A 19,067-nucleotide genomic window follows, 5' to 3' on the forward strand; every position below is an offset into this window, starting at 1 on the left:
GAGCAGCTGGCTGACAGGTTGGACACAAAGGGTTGTAGTGAATGGTGACATCAGACTGGTGACCTGTCACAGGGGGGATTCTGCAGGGCTCAGTCCTCAGCCCTGTGCTCTTCAATATCTTCATAAATGACCTGGATGCAGGACTGGAAGGGACACAGAGCAAGTTTGCAGATAACACAAAACTGGGAGGAGCTGTCAATTCCCTGGAGGGCAGGGAGGCCCTGCAGAGAGACCTTTACAAATTAGAGGACTGGGCAGTCACCATCGATATGGAGTTCAGCAAGGGCTAGTACCAGATTCTGCACCTGGGATAGGGCAACCCTTGGATGTATGGACACACTGAGGAATGAGATGCTGGAAAACAGTGACACAGAAAGGGACTTGGGTCCTGCTTGATGGCCAGTTGAATGTGGGTCAGCAGTGCCCTGGCAGCCAGGAGGGAATTCCGTGTCCCAAGAGACATCAGGCTCAGCATGGCCAGCTGGGCAAGGGAGAGGATTGTCCTGCTCTGCTCTGCTTTGCACTGGGGCAGTTTCACTCCAGTGCTGGGGACAGTTTTGGGCACCATGACATAAGAAGGATTTGAACCTCTTAGAGAATGTCCAAAAGAGGGCCACAGGGGTGGTGAAGAACCTTGAGATGAAGCTGTGTGAGGAGCAGCTGAGGACACTTGGTCTGTTCATCCTGGAGGAGACTGAGGGCAGACCTCACTGCAGTTACAGCTCCCCTGTGAGGGGAAGGGCAGGGGCAGGCACTGATCTCTGCTCTGTGGTGACACTGACAGGACCCCAGGGAACGGCCTGAAGCTGTGTCAGGAGAGGTTAAGGCGGATACTGGAAAAAGGTTCTTCCCCTGGAGGGTGGTTGGACACTGGAATAGGCTCTGCAGGGCAGTGGTCACAGCACCAGCCTGGCAGAGCTCAACAAACATTTGGACAATTCTCTGAGGCACAGGGTGTGACTCCTGGGGATGGTTCTGTGCAGTGCCAGGAGTGGGACTGTATGATCCTTGTGGGGCCTTTCCAACTCAGCATATTCTGTGATAAATGGGAACTCCCCATTTGTGTGGTTCCATCCCAAACAGTTGCTTGTTTTATTATCAACCTGTACTCAAGAATACACCAAGAGCCTCACTTCAGAACACTTTATTCCACAGTGTTGACTAAGATCTATCTCTGAATCAGAGAAGTACATTCCCCTTAAATCTCTGTTCTGGTTAGCTGCATCTCTTGGAAGATACATAATTAATTCTTTTTCAAGTAAATCAGAACTCTTAATGGTTACCAAGAAGTGAAGATCCTTTTTTATGTCTCATGTTAAAGTATAATAGAAATATATTAAGGCAGACATGTTTGCCACCCTGTCTTTTGTCTGTTTAAAATGAGTGAATTTTACTGCCCTGTTTCCTTACAACAGTTGTTTAAAGAGCAGTTTGGAACACACATTGCATCACTTGAGTCTTGAAGTATTGTTTGAAACAGGCAGACTTCTTAGGATATAGTAACATTTGTCTGCAATTGCTGACTTCCACTATTTAGAGTTGCAAACATCTAATGTAATAATAACTGATTTGTTGGAAAAAACATGATTGTTCTTGTTGTCACCATCATCCTCTTTGAAGGACTTTGGTATTTTTTATTTCCCTGGGATACAGGTGAGATTTGCTAAAACCTTTCATTTCTCTTAGCTAAAGCATAAATACCAAAGCATAGCTTTCTGTCTTGGCTTTCCATCAGTATTTAAGAGAAGGAGGCAGCCAAGGTTATGTGTCTGTAATTTTTCAATTATTGGTCTGTTGCTGTCACTGGCACGTTTAAAACTTTCTTCCTTGTTTTCATAGAAGGTTGTATAAATAAATGTTGTGGCACACAGAACTGATTTACCCCCATATATATTGTTGTTGATCACTTCCAGTAGCATCCAATTGACTTTGGAAGCATCCAATTGATTGACTGTGGAAGCTCTGTTAGTCTTCAGTGGAGGCTCTGTAGCTTTGCTCCCTGAATCGAGTGTCTTAGTGAAGCTGATAAAACAACAGATGTGACCAACACTAGACCTTACACAGCAGCCTCACAGTTTGTCTTTTGAGCAGCATTTGAGATGAGTTTTTTGAATGAACTGGTACAGGAAAATGAAGAAACTCTTCTCTTTTAACTTGTAACCACAGACACATCTTTTGTTTGTCTGTGAGAAGGAAACAACCATTTCAGGTTTTGTCAAAACTATGAAGCTCTGGCAGAGTAAGGAGAGAGGAATCTCAAACCAATACAAAAAAGATAAAAATTTGGTTTTATCTTGCTGTTTCTGTTTTGAAAATATTGTAAAAACCAGGAGAGATAATTTAGAACAGAATTCTTCAAGAGTAGCTTAACTCAAATGTTTAAAATGTACTTCAGTGTAAGAAAACTGCAGCTGTATTCTGTCTGGACACTCTTATCTAATCTGGAGGGAGACCCAGTATTTTACCAAAGCCTTTCTTTCCCACATCTACTGAAAGGGAAGGAGGCATTGTAACAGAAAAAAAAAATCTGTTAACTTGAAGTAATCTGATCAATAAACAAAAGCCCCCAAATCTAATAAGTTTTGAGCAAGTGCCTTTCCTTTTAACTACCTGTACTCTGTGATCGTACACTGCAGCTTAGTGTCTTCAGATGTGGTGATACCTGTTTGAAAATGAGGAAGTTTTATTTATGTTGGCCTTTGCCCTAAGTAGTTTTCCTTCCAACATCTTACCTACTTCTACCAAACCTTTCCAAGTAACTTTAGATCTTCATATCTTTTTGCTTTTTTATTCCCATGTAAAAGTAAGTATGAGAAATACTTTCTTCCAGATAAACCAGGCTACGCATGACCAGGCAGTGGTGCTACAAAATGCCCTACAAAACATTCCTAATCCAACTTCAGAATGCATGCTGAGAAATGTAGCAATACGTCTTGCACAGCAAATATCTGATGAGGTTGGTGAATTCCTTTCTGTATCACCTTTTTCCTTATAGCATCTTTTCTATTTTTTTAATCCTTAAATTTGTTGCTTTGTAAGACACAGATTTTCCTTTTTAAATGTTTTAGGTAACGGTCATACGAAAAAGAAAAATCTCAAATCATTACCAGTGTAGCTTTATATATTGAAGATGGATTAATGACAGTGAAAACCTCAGTAGGGGTAAACAGTCTGCTTTGCAAAGGTCGTGATCTTATGTGCATGGTGTGGCCAAAGCCCATTTGGATCTGGAATCAGGAGTCATATTAGTGAGCACTTTAGTGAATTCAGCTGAATTCAGCAGGAGCTAAAGTCACAACAGCTTTAAGTTCCTCTTCCTCATGCATCTGGATCCCTCGGTTTCCAGGGTGGAAGCCATAAATACAGTGTTTCTGATCTGTATAACATATCTGCAAAACTATCTCCAAAACATTTCTGAGATATCTAGAAGGAAGATACTATTGTATTCTCATCTTGGTGTTGACAAGTGCACTATCCCTTGAGAACAAAGGGCAGTGTCTAAAGAAAGCACAGTATGCTGCACTGCAAGACTGAGCCATCTACCTTCCATCAGTGGTGGTTTTGCATCCATAGGTGTAAAATCAGACAACTGAACTCTGATCTAATCAAATTTCTTCTATAGAAGAAATGTCTTTTGAAGTGAGATGTGAGGAAAGGTTTTTTAATTCTGCCTTTGTCTTTCTTAGAGGCCTGCTTATAAATAAATAATCTATTTTTCTTTCACCAAACACATCAAAACAAAAAAAAAATCTGAATGTGTTTAACAGTATTACTGTGGAAGATCTGTCTGTAATTTTCTGAAATTATGAATACTGCCGTAGATCTAAATTTCGTATGGATTGTAGTTAGCCTTTGAAAGGTTTTTTTATCCCTTTAATGTTTTGATGGTCAAAGACTCTTTTCAGTGGATCTCACAATTTAAAAAAAAAATTAATCTGACATAGTTTCCATAGGCCAGAGAGAAGACTTTAGCACCGAGAGGAATCATTCACCTTTTTAAAAAAAGTTGATACTTAAAGATTTTGAAACTACAATGAGATTTTAAAAAAAACTGTTATTTTTCTGGTGGTGCTGTTGCTGTAAGGTTCCTTTGCTTGTGACAAAGATAAAATGCCAATTTATTTTTTTTTTTTGTAAATACTGCTAATGTCCTTATCAGTACAAGAATGCACATTGTTCAGGTTTCCTGATGCAGATACCCAACTAGCTCAGCTTCTTAGAGTCCCCTTTTTTATTGACTGAGCATTAGAAAAAGGAAACTTGAAATCCCTGAAATTTGAAATTCTGCTTATAGAAATTAGTTATTTTTTAGACAATTCTGTTTTGAATATAGGCTTCAGATAAGTTTGGTCATTTTTTTGAAAGTTGATGTGAACTATAAGTAATAGTAGTTGTAGTATGTTTTGTACTGTGTGCATATCAGTAGAAACTACTGGATGTTAACTCAGACCATGCACAAAGTACTGAAGAGTGACTCTGCATTCATTAAACACATGAGCTGTGTTCTTGTTCATGTTCAACCCTCTGTGTCTGGAACGTGAAGCAATCACTTTATATAATGATCACATATTTGATAACATCAGTGTGTTCAGGCTGGCTACCAGCTAGCACAGCGTGGGGAGAAACTCAAAAATAAGTTCAACTTTTTACATTGCTTAAGAGACTGGCTGCCTTCCAGATGAATGCTTGGTGGTTTCTTGGGGTTTTTTTCCTAAATAAAGAAGGTTTTAGCATTGAAATTGGTAGTTTCTTCTAGGTCTTAAAATCAGAGTTGCCTACATCCTACTTAAAAAAAAAATGAAACTTTACATAAGTGAAATATAAATACTCTTCAAGATATATCATCTGTTTTGTATTTAAGGAAAAAAAACCTTTGTTCTAGCATTTTAAATCTTGAATTTTCTGTGAAAAATACATTTGTGGGAATTTAGAATCCATTGTAATGTTATTTTCAGCTGTATTTTAAAGTTGCTTTAGTTAACTTCTCTTTTTTTTCAGGCTTCAAAATACATCCCTGACATCTGTGTTATCAGGGCAGTACAAAAAATTGTTTGGGCATCAGGCTGTGGGTCAGTTCAGCTGGTTTTCAGCTCGAATGAGGAAATCAGTAAAATCTATGAAAAGGTGAGAATTCCTGAACCACTACTTTTCTGTATAAATGTTTGTTTCTGTATAAAAGGGAATGTTGACCTGGTCAGGTTTAGAATGTAATGTGCTTTTGGGTGGATACAATGATATATTTCCGAATTTAGGACATGTCATTGTTATAACACAGCTTAATTTTCTATTCCAAATTCCTTTGCTCAGTAACTGTTGAATTGTAACTTGAATCTGGTGTCAGTTCAAAAATGCACCAGTTCTGTAACTGCTGTAACACATCTTCAGCCCAGTTAGATTCTGCATCCAAATAAGGAATAAGCATTTCCTGCAGTGCTAATTTGTCTAGTCTTCAAACTTAAAAGGTCTGTTTTACACAAGTGATTCAAAGTATATATGCAGTCTAGAAAGAGAAAGAAGAGCAAAGTGATGCGAGAGCATTGGGAAAAAAGATTTAATGGTTAATTCTGTATGGCTTTTCTTCTTTTGTTCATGGTTTCACATGTGGTTTACACAAATGGTTTGGATTTGGGAGTTCTATATCCATGGATTATCACACATCTTGCATTTAAGTAATGTTGCTTACAATTATAGGAAATAACAGTCTTTATTTGGACAGCGATTTTAAAAAAGTCTTCCTTTTTTTTGTCATGTAAAGTCAGGTTTAGTACTCATCAATACTTGCCTGAGAGTGATAGGAAGAGGAATATGTGGGGAGGCTTAATTCTTGGTGTATTTGCTGTTGTGTTTAAATGATCAGTTGAAAGAAGAATATTTACTTCAGCAAAATGCAACACCTCTCCATTAGCTTTCATGGCTTATAATGGCATCTGCTTCTGTTGCTGTGGGCATGACGTCTTCATGAAATAGATTGGGCTTTGGGGTTTTTTTTAGGTGATACTTGCATACAAAACATGGTTTAGTTTGTGTGACAGTCCAGGCACACCAAGATAAGCTCTTATATGTATACATAGGATGCTTTAAGAGCAGCAGTGCACTGGAGAAAGTATACCTAAAAGAAAGCAGACCTAAATGTGCTTCTTTAACATTTTTCTGGGTAAAAATTATAAAGTTAAGTTCTGTAAAAATACTTTGAGGTAATGGAAGTTTTAAAAGACGTGAAATATAGGCTGTGCATTATTCATCATCCTTCACATGATTTTTTGGGGTTTTAATTTTTGTTTTATTTCTTTTTTTCTTATTGACACTTATATGGACATCTAATAAATGGCAGCTGCATTTGTTTTTTGCTATGCGAAAGGGAAATATAAATTGAAAGACAAAAATAGGGAATTCAAAAGAGGAAGGAATTGCAGAAGTAATGAGAAGGGGAAATAAAGTACCTTTTGTTAATATAACAATAAAAGAGAGGAAAGTATCCTAGAAACAGAGGAATATGATGGAAGAAAAGACAGTTTAAGAGAACTGTATCTGGTAATAGGTTATAGGAAGCTATTGTGATGATGAGTTTATAAAGATTGAATATAAAGATGTACAGACCCCCCAGCTCTGGGTGCCCAGGTGCAGAGAGGTTCTTCATAGGGTATTAAGTGCACTTTGCCTTTCTCCTGGGTCCCTGCAGCTGTGCAGAAATAATTTTCCCTTCTAACCAGAGCTTCAGTGCAGAGCAGGTGCAGTTCTGGACTTGCTGAAGCCATTCTGCATTTGCTTTCTGATCTCTAGTTGTGTCAGAGCTGCCACATCCTCCTGCTGCAGTGCAGTGACTGCCTCTGATTTTTCAGTTGTTGTGCATAGACAAAATAGTGTTTGTTGCCAGAGTGAGGCATGGTTTGGCCTGTTCACAATTAGTTCTGTCCTCTGCACTGTAATCCCTTCTTTCTGCCTAATTAATTTTAATACTTTTCCACATATAAAACAAATATTTAATGCCTCTAGTTAATGTGACTAACCTGCACTCATGATTTATATATGTTAAATTGAGACCTGCTCACATTCAGTTTCTTTGGAACTTCTTGAACATAATTACTTCTAGATGGAGGAGAGGGTTTGCCATTATTCTCAAAGTATTTATTTTGAAAAAATGTACCAAAATCAACTCAATTAATTCAGTTGTTTAGTTTAAGAAGTGACCTATGCACCAATTACCACTAATATTATTTTCTATGTCAAAAATCACCACAGCAGCTATGTTAAAAACTTGAACAGCTCTTTCACGTTTCTGAAAAATAGCAAAGTGATTTATAAATTCTAGCAGTATTAAAAAGCCTTTGGTCAAATAAGTTGTGAATGTCAAAGACTTGTAAAACTGGATTGATGAATTAATTATACAGCACTATAGCATTTCTCTGTTTAACTAGTAAGAGTTTTCAAGCTTTGAACTCCTTGTTTTGAGTGGTAAAGAAAAACAAAACAAAATCCCAAACAAACTAAACCCCAGATGCAAATAAAGAAAAAAAACCTCCTACAGTAGTAACTGTGGTAACTGTTGCTCACAAGCTTCCTATTGAACTTCTGTCTCCGTAAGTTCACACTTGGAATCCTCCTGTGAGATGCACAATTTTCAAGTCATCCCACACAGTGCTTTGGCTTGGATCTGCGTGCATAAAGTACCCTGCACTGAAAATCATGTAGTGTACAAAGCTGTGGTTTGTGTTTGTGTTTAGTGATATACCTTGGAGCCAGTTGGGTTTCTTGGGCTTGTTTTCTGTACCCACTTTGTGCACTCTTGTTTGTTTTCACAGACAAATGCAGGAAATGAGCCTGACATGGAAGATGAACAAGTTTGCTGTGAAGCACTGGAGGTGATGACCCTGTGCTTTGCTTTGATTCCAACGGCACTGGATGCACTCAGTAAAGAGAAAGCGTGGCAGACGTTTATTATTGATTTACTATTGCACTGTCACAGCAAGTAAGTTTTGGTCACATCTATTATTTTACAATTCAAAATGAATACGAAGCCTAAATGCAGAGCAGTGGCTTCAGCCCATCTGAAATTCTGATGTGAAGTACTGGGGGTGGGTGTTTTCAGAAACCATCCAGGTGGAAAGTTGTTATATGTTATTAAACTTGGTTGCCAGTGCTTTGATCTGTTACTAAAGAGTTAATTTTAATTTTTTAAGACACTATTGTTTCATTAATATTCTAACTTTTCATTGAGAAATGACAGAGATCCAAAATCAGTAGTGTCGTAAGCCTTTCAGTATGTTTTAAAGGGAGTCAGATTGTGGTGCTCTCAGATGAATAGGGTCAAAATCTGAGCAGAATTTGTGTTTTGGGGGTTCTGACCTCTTTAGATAAAACAGGTTGAAAAGTCTTATGTTTAGGAATCTTTACCTTAACAAAAGGATCAATAGTGTCATCAGAGCATCTCTTTACAGTGAACTCTTTGTACACATTGGTGAAACTGTGGAGGGTTACCAGAAATACCACAACCTTTATTAGTTTGCAGCCTGTGGTATAAGGTGTTGAATTTTCAGTTTCACTGAAGCTTGCTTATATCACTCATTGTATGGAAAAATAGTTCATCCTGTCAGTACTGGAAGCTACTACTGAGCTCTTTTCTCTCATATGCCTGTAAAACTTGTGATAAATATGATAATCTCACTTAGAATGGTGCAACTACATGCTACATGATAGAATAGCATAAATGTGAGTGCAAAGAGAAGACTGCTTTGTAAATGAAAATGGTGAAGTTGGACTGCTGAAAAGTTCCTCTTCTGAATTAATGTGGAAACAAATCAGTGTTTGCAGTACAGAGAAAGTTTAGCAAGTACCAGACAGAACTCTGAATATCCTTCCACAACTATTGTTCTCTAATCTCCTATGCTCAATCAGAGAACAATGTGGGCAAAAATACGCATGTGAGAAAATATTTTTTGGTGCATCGTGAAAGATGACCAAGTTCAGATCTCACTAATAGGATCTTTCTAGAAAAGATCAGATGGATTGTTTGTTTTTTAGAGTTTTAGATTGGGACTTCTGTTTCCTCAGAGCATAACCATGCTACCTCTAAACTAAGAAACAGAATGCAGAATGCTTAATACCAAATGCTAGAGCAGTTTTTTTCCTACAAGATAACTGATTTTATAGTGGTGTCCTCTGAATGCAAGACTGGCTGAGTTAAGAGAAGATAGCAAAACAGTTAGTCCTAAATATTCCTGGAACCCGGAAGTATTCTGCTGATTCCTGCAAAGTGTTTGGTGGCCACAGGTATGTGGCTTAAATACATTAAAATTCTTTGTGCTGGTGTAAAGCAATGGCACTTAGACCCACTGAAGAGACTGTCTTCTATTAACTGAGCAGAAACCTGTGTCCTCAGTAGGGCAGGGTTCAGGGTACCATGCTTAAGGGAGGTGCTTGACCCCCAGCTGTTCCTCCTGCTGAGTGTGAGTTCACTGTGCAGCTCGTGTCCTGTGTGCCAGCTCTGCTGTCATCAGGTGTCTAAAACAGCATGAGATGCCTGTGCTCAGGCAGCTGCATCCCTCTCGTGATTGCTTAAGAGCACTTAGATGGTTACAGCTTCACAGAAATGTGATACTTGTGTTCAAACACTGCATGCAGCTCAGAAACATAACAGTGTGTGGCATGTCACATTGGTCACAATTCTCACTGTAGGAAAATATCACCTTTATCTGTTTTGCTCTGCCTTCAAGTGCACAGACCTGAGGAGTGAGAGTCTGTGTGATGTGTCCCAAGCAGTTGAAGGATCGTGTCTTAAAATAACTTCATGAGATGTTCCACAAAAACGTCAGCTCATCAATCAGACCCCCTAAAATGTCAGTTATTGTTAAGAACAAAACAAACCAGCCGCACCCCACAGTCTGCTGCAGCTCAGAGCAGAGTAGAAGAACTTGCAAAGATCAGGGAAGGGTGACAAGGGAGATCAAAGCTCTGCAATGACTTCCATCTGAGGAACAGCTGAATAGCTGGGGGCACTTCATACTGGAGGAGAGATGAATGGTGGGAGGAGAATACTACAGAGACCCTTAAAATCAGAAGTAGCAAAGGGAGAACAAATGAAGAGTTGTGTTTCTTTGTATAAGACCTTCTTCAGCATAACTTTTAAGCAGTGCAAACCTTCAGTTTGGAAATGGTTTGAGGGGTTCTTTCATTAACTTGTCCAGTGAGGGCTATGAAATACTGCTCTTGGTAGTCTTCTTGAAGCACAGAAGAAGCTGAGAGAACCTTCTGGAGAAGTGTAACTGCATGATTCCTTCTTCTTGTGCACTTTGCTTTGTGCATGGTAGCACAGATGAGTGCTCAGCCAGGGCATCTTTGCTCTGACCTCAAGGTCATCCTTGTGTGGCTTTGAAATCACAGTTAACCATAGATGAAAAAGCTCTGAAGGGAGTAGGATTCTTTGGTGTGCTTTCCACCCTGACTCCATGGGCACAAAACAAAGGCAGCCACACCAAACAGACACTGCAAAACTCAGTTTTTCATATGTTGAGATACTTTCAGAAAATCGTTCATTCAGCATTCATTTGTAGTCTCTTCCCACACAAAAAGAGTTGTTCCTAACAGTTTTTACGAGGCATACTGCTCAAACAATTGAAACAACTTGAAAGAAAAGGATTTACCTCAATTTTTTTTTTTTTTACTGAAACTTACCCATTCCTGCATTGGTCTAATGATTAGATTAGGTTCTGAGGTGGAAAATTTCCTTTAATTATAGCCACTTGAATTTTCAGGAAGGTCATCATCTCTCACATCTTACTAATGATGAATTTTGATCACTTCAAAGATACTCAGCAAATTGCTGCAGTGATACATAAAAGCAGTTCTACTGAAGTAGTTCTGGTTTGTCTTACCAGGTACAACTGGTACTTGATTAGGAAAAAAAATTATTTAGGATTGCAAATTGTTGCATTATGCAATATTTGCTGTCAGTTGCAAAGGTTAGGTGTTTCTAAGTTTCTTTTTCTTTTATCTTTAAATATTTGATTTGTGGAACAAGTTTTGTAATATAATTCATGCAACTGAAATTTGACTGCAAGGAGAAATAATATGATGGGTAGTGAATAATTAAACTATTCATGTTTCTTATGTTACATTCAGTTTTAGAAAATGGCATTAAGCAGATAAACACAAATTTAATTAATGTCTTGTTTGGATAGGGAGATTGAATTTAATGTTTCTGTTAAATTATTTCCAGAACCGTTCGTCAGATGGCACAGGAGCAATTCTTTTTAATGGCTACCAGATGTTGCATGGGACAGAGACCTCTCCTTTTCTTCATTACCCTGCTGTTTACTGTTCTAGGGGTAAGTTTTCAGAGCTCAGGTCTTTAGTATGGGAGTGTCTGTAAAAAGTAAAAGGACAAAATACCTGCAAGAAAAGATAAATTGCTATTAATAGCAGTCTCTAAAATCTAGATTGCTTCTGACCTACAGGCAGGCAGCACAGATGATTTCCACTTGGGCTAGATCAGGGGAAAAGGAACTCTTCTGCATTTTCTGATAAGAACATAAACAATAGACTTCAATGCCTGCATTTGATCTTTGGTGATTGCTAACCTTTAAGTAAAAATTATTAGCAGGTTAGAGAGATACCTACAGTTAGTGCCTTTTCCTTATGGTCCTGCCAGGGCTTTTCAGCTCCCAGTGCTTTTGGCTCTCTTAAATAATTGATCAAAAGTTTTGACTTGGTTTTCTTTTTCTCATTCAGGTATAGAATAGTTGAGAAGTAATTCATTAGCAGCTAAATACAATTGTAGGTTTCTAAAAGGTTAAAAATTACCTTACATTTGTTTTCTTTTATGTTTACTGCAAGATTTAGGAGCAATATGTTGGTGTTGCACTGTAAGTAAAAAGGTCTGTAAATTCTAATTTGCTTTTGGTTTACACAGAGCACTGCAAGAGAGAGAGCTAAGCATTCTGGAGACTACTTCACCCTCTTAAGACATCTTCTTAACTATGCTTACAACAGTAATATTAATGTACCCAATGCTGAAGTTCTTCTCAATAACGAAATTGACTGGCTTAAGAGAATCAGGGTAAGTTTCAGGAACAGTTTATTCCTGATAATCAGGTTTTTGCTGCTTTGTTGTAAAGTGCAGTTCTGGGCTTAATGTCTGCTGTTTGGAGTATTGTAACTTTCTCTTAAATGGCAGGATGAAGTTAAAAGAACAGGGGAAACAGGTGTCGAAGAGACGATCTTAGAGGGTCACCTTGGAGTAACAAAAGAGTTGTTAGCATTCCAGACACCTGAGAAGAAATACCATATTGGTTGTGAAAAAGGAGGTGCTAATCTCATTAAAGTAAGTTCAAGCTTTTTGACCTCTGGAGGGGATCTTTTTGTCTTTGTGAGGTTTTAGGGTGGGGGGTTGTTTGTTTTTACCTATAAATAAGTAAAAACAAGCTTCACATCTTGTGGGCTATATCCATAAAATGCTTTTGATTGGAGTTTAATATTTTCTTTAAAAACAATTCTGAAAATTGTATGTTTCATTCATCAAGTGTATTTAACATTCTCATTCTTACTGTATTCCAGTACTTGACAAATATCACATGAAGAGAGTGAGCTACATACAGTCCTGTACAGGACTGCTTTCCTTCATTACTCCTGTAATGGCTTTCCTGCACATGTTCTTAATTAGTGCTATTAATGCTTAGGGCAGGTTTGAACAAATGCATCACATCTGAGCATCCCTTTAATCAGAGATGTTGTCTTTGTACTTCTGATATTACTGAGCAGGAGTGTTGGTTTTTCAGCACTAATTGATTAAGAGCTTTGTAGATAATACTGGTTTTGCAAAAGAAATTTTTTACCAAACAAGAACAGTACAGATATATTTTTAACTTTAGGTGGGGAGGTGGGTTTGCAGGGAATCACTTTAGAATGGAGTTCTTCTGTTCTAAATTTAAAAGCTCATTATGGTGTTGTTCTCAATTTTTACTCGTTTTTTTTAAGTACCCCTCTGGTTCTCAGCCATTCATTTATGTACTTGCTCTCTTATAAAATCATTTCCATGGTAACAGGTGATTTATTGTCTTTTTTTTTTTTCCAGGAGTTGATAGATGATTTCATCTTTCCAGCATCCAATGTTTATCTACAGTACATGAGAAATGGAGAATTGCCTGCTGAGCAGGCCATACCAGTCTGTAGTTCACCAGCCACTATCAATGCTGGCTTTGAGCTCCTCGTTGCACTAGCAGTTGGATGTGTGCGAAATCTCAAACAGATAGTAGACACGTTGACTGAAATGTATTACATAGGTACAGCAATCACTAGTATGTAATACTTTTAATTATCTATTTTCTACTCTTTAATGTATATATAATGTGTAGGTTTTGTTTATATTATCTACTGAACCAAGTGCTAAGTTTTTTAGTTCATTGTTTGTGGCTGCTTTTAATGTTGCAAAATCAGTTTGCCAGCGTAGCCTTTACTTGTGTTTCTTTATGCGATAAATGTACTGACTTGCATTCTGTGGTCACATCCAAATTCCAGCCCCAGTCACTTGCAGAACCTGACCCTTCCTGTTCCAATCTCTGACTGCTCCCCTTTGTCCATACCAGCTCCCAGGAACCTCATTCTGTCTGTATCTTCTGCTTCTGTCTCATCATTTCAGGCTCTTGCTAACCAGTCCCAGAGCCTCACCAGGTATCTTCACCTTAGTTTTAGAGCCAGTCTCTTGGTTACTCACCTGAAGTGTCATCATTGTCCACACACAGACACAGGTCCTCTGTCCCGCTTCTATTCTTAGTTCTGAGCTCATTCTCTGCTTGTCACAGTCCTTTTTCAGGCTCCATTTTGGTCTTGTCTCAAGCACAACTCTGCACTGAAAGAACTTTCTCCCTCTCACTGGAGGAAGTTTGTGGTGATTGCAGTCTGTTCAAAAACTTGAAAATCTTAGTGCTTCAAAAGCCAATAGTCAAGTGAAACTTGGGCTAATTTTCACAATGATGGCAAAAGGCTTGTTTTTAGCACAGAATTTTTTTGTCATAAAGAAGCATTTCTTAAAAATGACCAAGTAGGAGCATATTTTTTCAGCCCTAAAGGTACACTGAAACCATTCTGCTGTAATATTAACAAGGAAAGGGAAAGAAGCCAGCAACCACCAAAGTCCAGACATCATCAAACCAAAGAAACCCAAGCTCATGTGGTGATAAAGGCTGGGAGAGTTGGGATTGTTCAGCCTGGAGACAGGAAGCCTCCAGGGGTACCTTATGGTGGCATTCATTACTTGAACGTGGCTTGTAAGAAAGATGGAGAAAAAGTTTAATACCTGGGCCTGTAGTTACAGGACAAGAGGTAATGATTTTAAACAGATTAGATTTAGGTTGAATACAAGGAAGAAATTCTTCACTGTGAGAATGCTGAGACACTGGAACAGGTTGTCTGCTTGTGGATGCCTCATCCCTGGAAGTGTTCCAGGTCAGGCTGGATCAAATCTGGTCTAGTGGAAGACATCCTGGCCCATGGCAGGGAGTTGGACTAGATGATCTTTAAAGGTCCTTCCAGCCCAAACCATTGTGTGATTTAACAGAATGTTTAAACTCACAGAGTTTAGCAAAAGCAGCCAAAAATAGTATTCCAAAGTGAAAATTGTCCACTACCTCTCAGAGTGGCAGTGCTACTTGCTTGACTGGTGCTGTCAGTGAGTCACTTGAGGTTTTTCAGTCTCTTCCTGTTCAATTGCATCTCAGATGAATAAATTAAAATCACAGCTTTATGGCTTTCCCCTCTGCCTCATCCTTCTTTCTTCACCCTTTTCTATTGGGAAGTAGTGTATTTCTTATCACCTCACAATTAGGGGGATTTCTTGGTATTCCCTTCCATTCAAGTGTTTGATAAACACCAACACTGGATCTCTGTGGTATGTCAGACAGAGGAGAGAACACATGTATGAACTGTGCATGCTCTGGGATTCATATACCAAATCTGCCTGTAAATAAATATGCATGCTCTTTTATATCAGAATTTTTGTGTTACAACTACAGAAAAAAACAAGTTAGCCTAGATGATACATACAACTTAGGTGATGCATGTTCTTGAAGAGATGTGAGGGACCTGAGAGAGAAGACTCGGGAGCAAAAAATATGTATCAAGTTATATGATAGCATTTGCTAAAACTGTTTTGCATCCTGGCAAGAAAAAGTGAAGCTGAAGTGAAATACTGTAATTTTTGAAGGATTGTAGATTTTTGAGAGTATTATAATTTTTGAAAGGCTTTAAAATTAGTTATATATTCTATATTCATGCAGCAGAATTCTTGAACTAAGAAACTTGCCAGTACTGGGGAAGGGCTTCCGTTTCCTATATAAATAGACTAAATTCTTGCCTGACTGCCTCTTTAGTTATGCAGTAGAAGATAATGTTAAGATTACAGATAGAACTGTCCTTCACAAAAGCTGTATTAATTTCAGCAATTAAGTTCTCTGATGGAACACTATTTTTTATTAAATTGCATTATGATACAGGCTAATAATAATTTTATGCAAATGCCCTTTGCATTGATCCTCTTTATTTCATAACAAAACAGTTCCCTGACCACATTCTGCTGTTTTCTCTCAGCTTGTGAGGCGCTCACGGAATGGGAATATCTGCCACCTGTTGGGCCTCGACCGCCAAAGGGATTTGTGGGACTGAAAAATGCTGGTGCCACTTGTTACATGAATTCTGTCATTCAGCAGCTGTACATGATTCCAGCCATCAGGAATGGGATTCTTGCAATTGAAGGCACAGGCAGTGATGTAGATGATGACATGTCTGGGGATGAAAAGCAGGACAATGAGGTAAATTTAATTATATAAAATTACCTAGTCTTTAAATTGTAATTACTTTTTTTATGAAAAGGTTATAGTAAATTTCAGTTGCTAATCAATCACTTTGATTTCCACTGATATCTGTGGGGAAAATAGGATAATATTTCATACTTGAATAGGTTCACTGCCAGAGGGGCACGTTAGAAGATCCAAATGGCTGGGTTTGCAGAATTCCTCCTCAGGCATTTCTACTGCAAAGCACTGCGCCTTAGTTCTGCCACCACCACTTTATTAATGCAAACAAAGACAGTATTTGGGTTTTCAGCTGAGTATGAAACAACTTAGATTGTCAAATTAAACAAGGGGTAAAACTAACTACAAGGCAGCTACATTTGAAAGTGAATTGCACAAATTTTCTGTTTTTCAGAGCAATGTTGACCCACGAGATGATGTGTTTGGTTATCCACATCAATATGAAGATAAACCAGCGCTGAGCAAAACTGAAGATAGAAAAGAGTACAATATTGGAGTTTTAAGGCATCTCCAAGTAATATTTGGCCATTTAGCAGCTTCCAGGCTTCAGTACTATGTACCAAGAGGGTTTTGGAAACAGTTTAGGTAAGTAGAAAATTGAGTATTGATGTTTGTTCACTGGATCACTGAAGTGCAAAAAACTAATCATAGTAGAATGGCAATGATGTAAAGTGTAAAATTACCAGTAGTTGTGCAGCTTTTTCTGCCTTTTCACCATCCTGTAGAAGTTTGTTAATAAACTAAAGTTTACAGCAGGGTGGTACTTTCAAATGTTAGTAATTTTTGATAGTGAGACTTTGAATTAAGTATGAAGTTATGCTCAAGAGATTGTTTTTACTTACTAGAGAGTGTCAGAGACAGAACAACAGGTTGTATAGTACATCAAAAACCAGTAGCTTGGCTCTTTAAGGAGGAGGGGTTAGGAGCTTGAATAATATTTTTTTTCAAAAAGAAACAGTTGGTGAACAAAACAAAGCATATTTGACAAAATGTGCTTTCATTTTCAGACTCTGGGGTGAACCTGTAAATCTACGTGAACAACATGACGCTTTAGAATTTTTTAATTCATTGGTGGACAGTTTAGATGAAGCTTTAAAAGCTTTGGGCCATCCAGCAATGCTAAGTAAAGTTTTAGGAGGGTCCTTTGCTGATCAGAAGATTTGTCAAGGATGCCCACATCGGTAAGTGTTGAAGATTTTAATCTTTTTTTATAAAAAAACAACCCATGTTTGTTTCTTTACAAAAATAATTTGAATCAAGAGTGGGCTTTTTGTGTGGGTTTTTTAAGCTAATAGATTTTGTTACCTCATTTTTTCTACAGCTGAACATTCATTCATCTACAAGTGCCTTAAAGTACTTGTTATTGCTTCTACTTCACAGATTGTATGTGAAGCATTATGTGTTGATCAAGGCAGGAAAAGATTGTGCTTTTTCATGTTAAAACAATTGTATGGACCAAATACAATGAAGAAAATTTTAGTATCTGGTCAACAATTGCTGCTGTTGTTGGTTTTTCATAATGTGTGTTTAGAGCTGAGCCAAGTAGGAATCTTCAGTTCCAATGAGTAAAACTGTTCCTACTCACCATATAACCTATAATTAAGGACAAGTGTAGAAAGTTCATAATTTTCTTAAGACTTCTCCTGTATTTGTAATTAGCTTTAAATGTGAATACTGAAATTCAGCTTTGTAAGAAGGTATGTAAGAAAGCACCCATGCCAAATCAGACTGCAAGTCTGTAGCTCGCTGTTTCAGTGATGGTTGTTAATGAAGGAATAGAACTTGGTATTGCAAAGTTGTAATTCCCCAGACTTTTTAAATCTATCTCTCTTTTTGCAGTGGATGGTTAAAATTGCAAAATTCAGAATGGCTAATGATGTACTTATTCTTTTTAGCATTTGGCTCTTTTTTTTATTGTTATGTTTATTTCTGTCACTATCAGTTGGCCTTCTTACTGTTCAGATCATGTGTGATTCTTTAACAGTACATATCTCTGTACATTGCCATTGCAAATTCTCTTTATTTTGAAAGATGACAATTTCCTTTAGCCTTCAAATAGGAATTAAAATACAGGGAAAAATGATAGAAATGGATTTTATTGTGGTAATCTTTCAACTTCAATTTACCTAATGTATGAATAAGAATTTGTAAAGTGAACATCTTAGGTTTCATGGGTTCCAATGAGTGACTAGAAGTGAGTTGAAATACTGTAAGGTAAATTATAGCACTGATTTTACTTTATATGTAATGGATAATTAAATGGCAGCTCTAGACCAGAAGCAACGTGAGTTACCATTCATTCCTGATATTATGTACTACTCCTGAAGTATTTTCTGTGGTTTTGGAACTCCACTGGATTTGCAGAATGTTACTTTTATTAATAAAAATATTACCCTGATTGTAGCTTAGGGAGGAGAAAACTGATAGTAACTAAACTGTCGATTTATGTATGACAAATTGGCAGCCTTTCTATGTATTTTTTAAGTTATTTATTGAATGAATTAATATTGCCGTTGGTTGAAGTGTTTCTAAATCTTTATTTATTCAAGCCTTTGAATGCTTGATTGCATATCAGGGAAACAAGCCTGTCAGTGTTACACTTGAATAGATGCAGCTTTTTAAATTTATTCATCATTTCTTTATCTTTAAAAATAAAAAGTTGCTTCCAGGATGTATCAACTGGTTGTCTCTCAAGCATTGCTGGTTCATTGCTAGAGATTTATTTGTAGATTATGTTTGGAACACAGTGTCAAAGCCAATCATAAACATTCAAAGAGGTTTTATAAAGATGGTGATTCGGGGGTTTTTAGACAGAAAATAAAAAGGCTTTTTGTTTGGTTTTTTTGCAGAATTTGCATCTGTTTTGAACTATTGTCTTTAGGTGTGATACAGTATTTGTGATTATCAGTCTAATTCCTGACCATAAAAATAAAGTGTTCAAGTACTGTAATGTAACTGTAGGAAAACTGCAGTAAAAAAGAGTTCGGTTCTTTTACACAAGGTAGCACATGTAAAACATAAAAAGTTGAACACATTCCTACCTTCCTCATATGTTTACCTGTTCATTGCTAGGTACGAGTGTGAGGAATCCTTCACAACTCTGAATGTAGATATAAGGAATCACCAAAACCTTCTTGATTCTTTGGAACAGTACGTCAAAGGAGATTTATTAGAAGGAGCAAATGCATATCATTGTGAAAAATGCAACAAAAAGGTAATTATTCCTTATATATTTAATTCAACTGTGATGTTTCAGCTGTAGAAAGT

At 37.5% G+C, this 19,067-nt stretch overlaps 1 protein-coding gene across 5 annotated transcripts in view; it reads left to right on the forward strand.

The window, feature by feature from the left end:
* USP9X (ubiquitin specific peptidase 9 X-linked) overlaps window positions 1-19,067 on the forward strand; it is a 97,355-nt gene that overhangs the window by 62,271 nt on the left and 16,017 nt on the right. For 4 of the 5 annotated variants that reach the window (XR_010743017.1, XR_010743016.1, XM_066314050.1 and 1 more), the window contains exons 24-34: window positions 2,831-2,956; window positions 4,999-5,124; window positions 7,800-7,966; window positions 11,213-11,321; window positions 11,906-12,052; window positions 12,170-12,316; window positions 13,067-13,289; window positions 15,577-15,797; window positions 16,195-16,385; window positions 16,808-16,981; window positions 18,873-19,014. Coding sequence is in view for 3 of the 5 variants with exons in the window: in XM_066314050.1 (XP_066170147.1) it covers window positions 2,831-2,956; window positions 4,999-5,124; window positions 7,800-7,966; window positions 11,213-11,321; window positions 11,906-12,052; window positions 12,170-12,316; window positions 13,067-13,289; window positions 15,577-15,797; window positions 16,195-16,385; window positions 16,808-16,981; window positions 18,873-19,014 (1,773 nt within the window). In the remaining 2 variants the exon portion in view is untranslated. The remainder of the gene's footprint in view (window positions 1-2,830; window positions 2,957-4,998; window positions 5,125-7,799; window positions 7,967-11,212; window positions 11,322-11,905; window positions 12,053-12,169; window positions 12,317-13,066; window positions 13,290-15,576; window positions 15,798-16,194; window positions 16,386-16,807; window positions 16,982-18,872; window positions 19,015-19,067) is intronic. The other variant, XM_066314049.1, reaches the window with a different exon arrangement.

Source organism: Sylvia atricapilla, chromosome 2 (assembly GCF_009819655.1).
Source record: "Sylvia atricapilla isolate bSylAtr1 chromosome 2, bSylAtr1.pri, whole genome shotgun sequence".
Classification (NCBI taxonomy): domain Eukaryota; kingdom Metazoa; phylum Chordata; class Aves; order Passeriformes; family Sylviidae; genus Sylvia; species Sylvia atricapilla.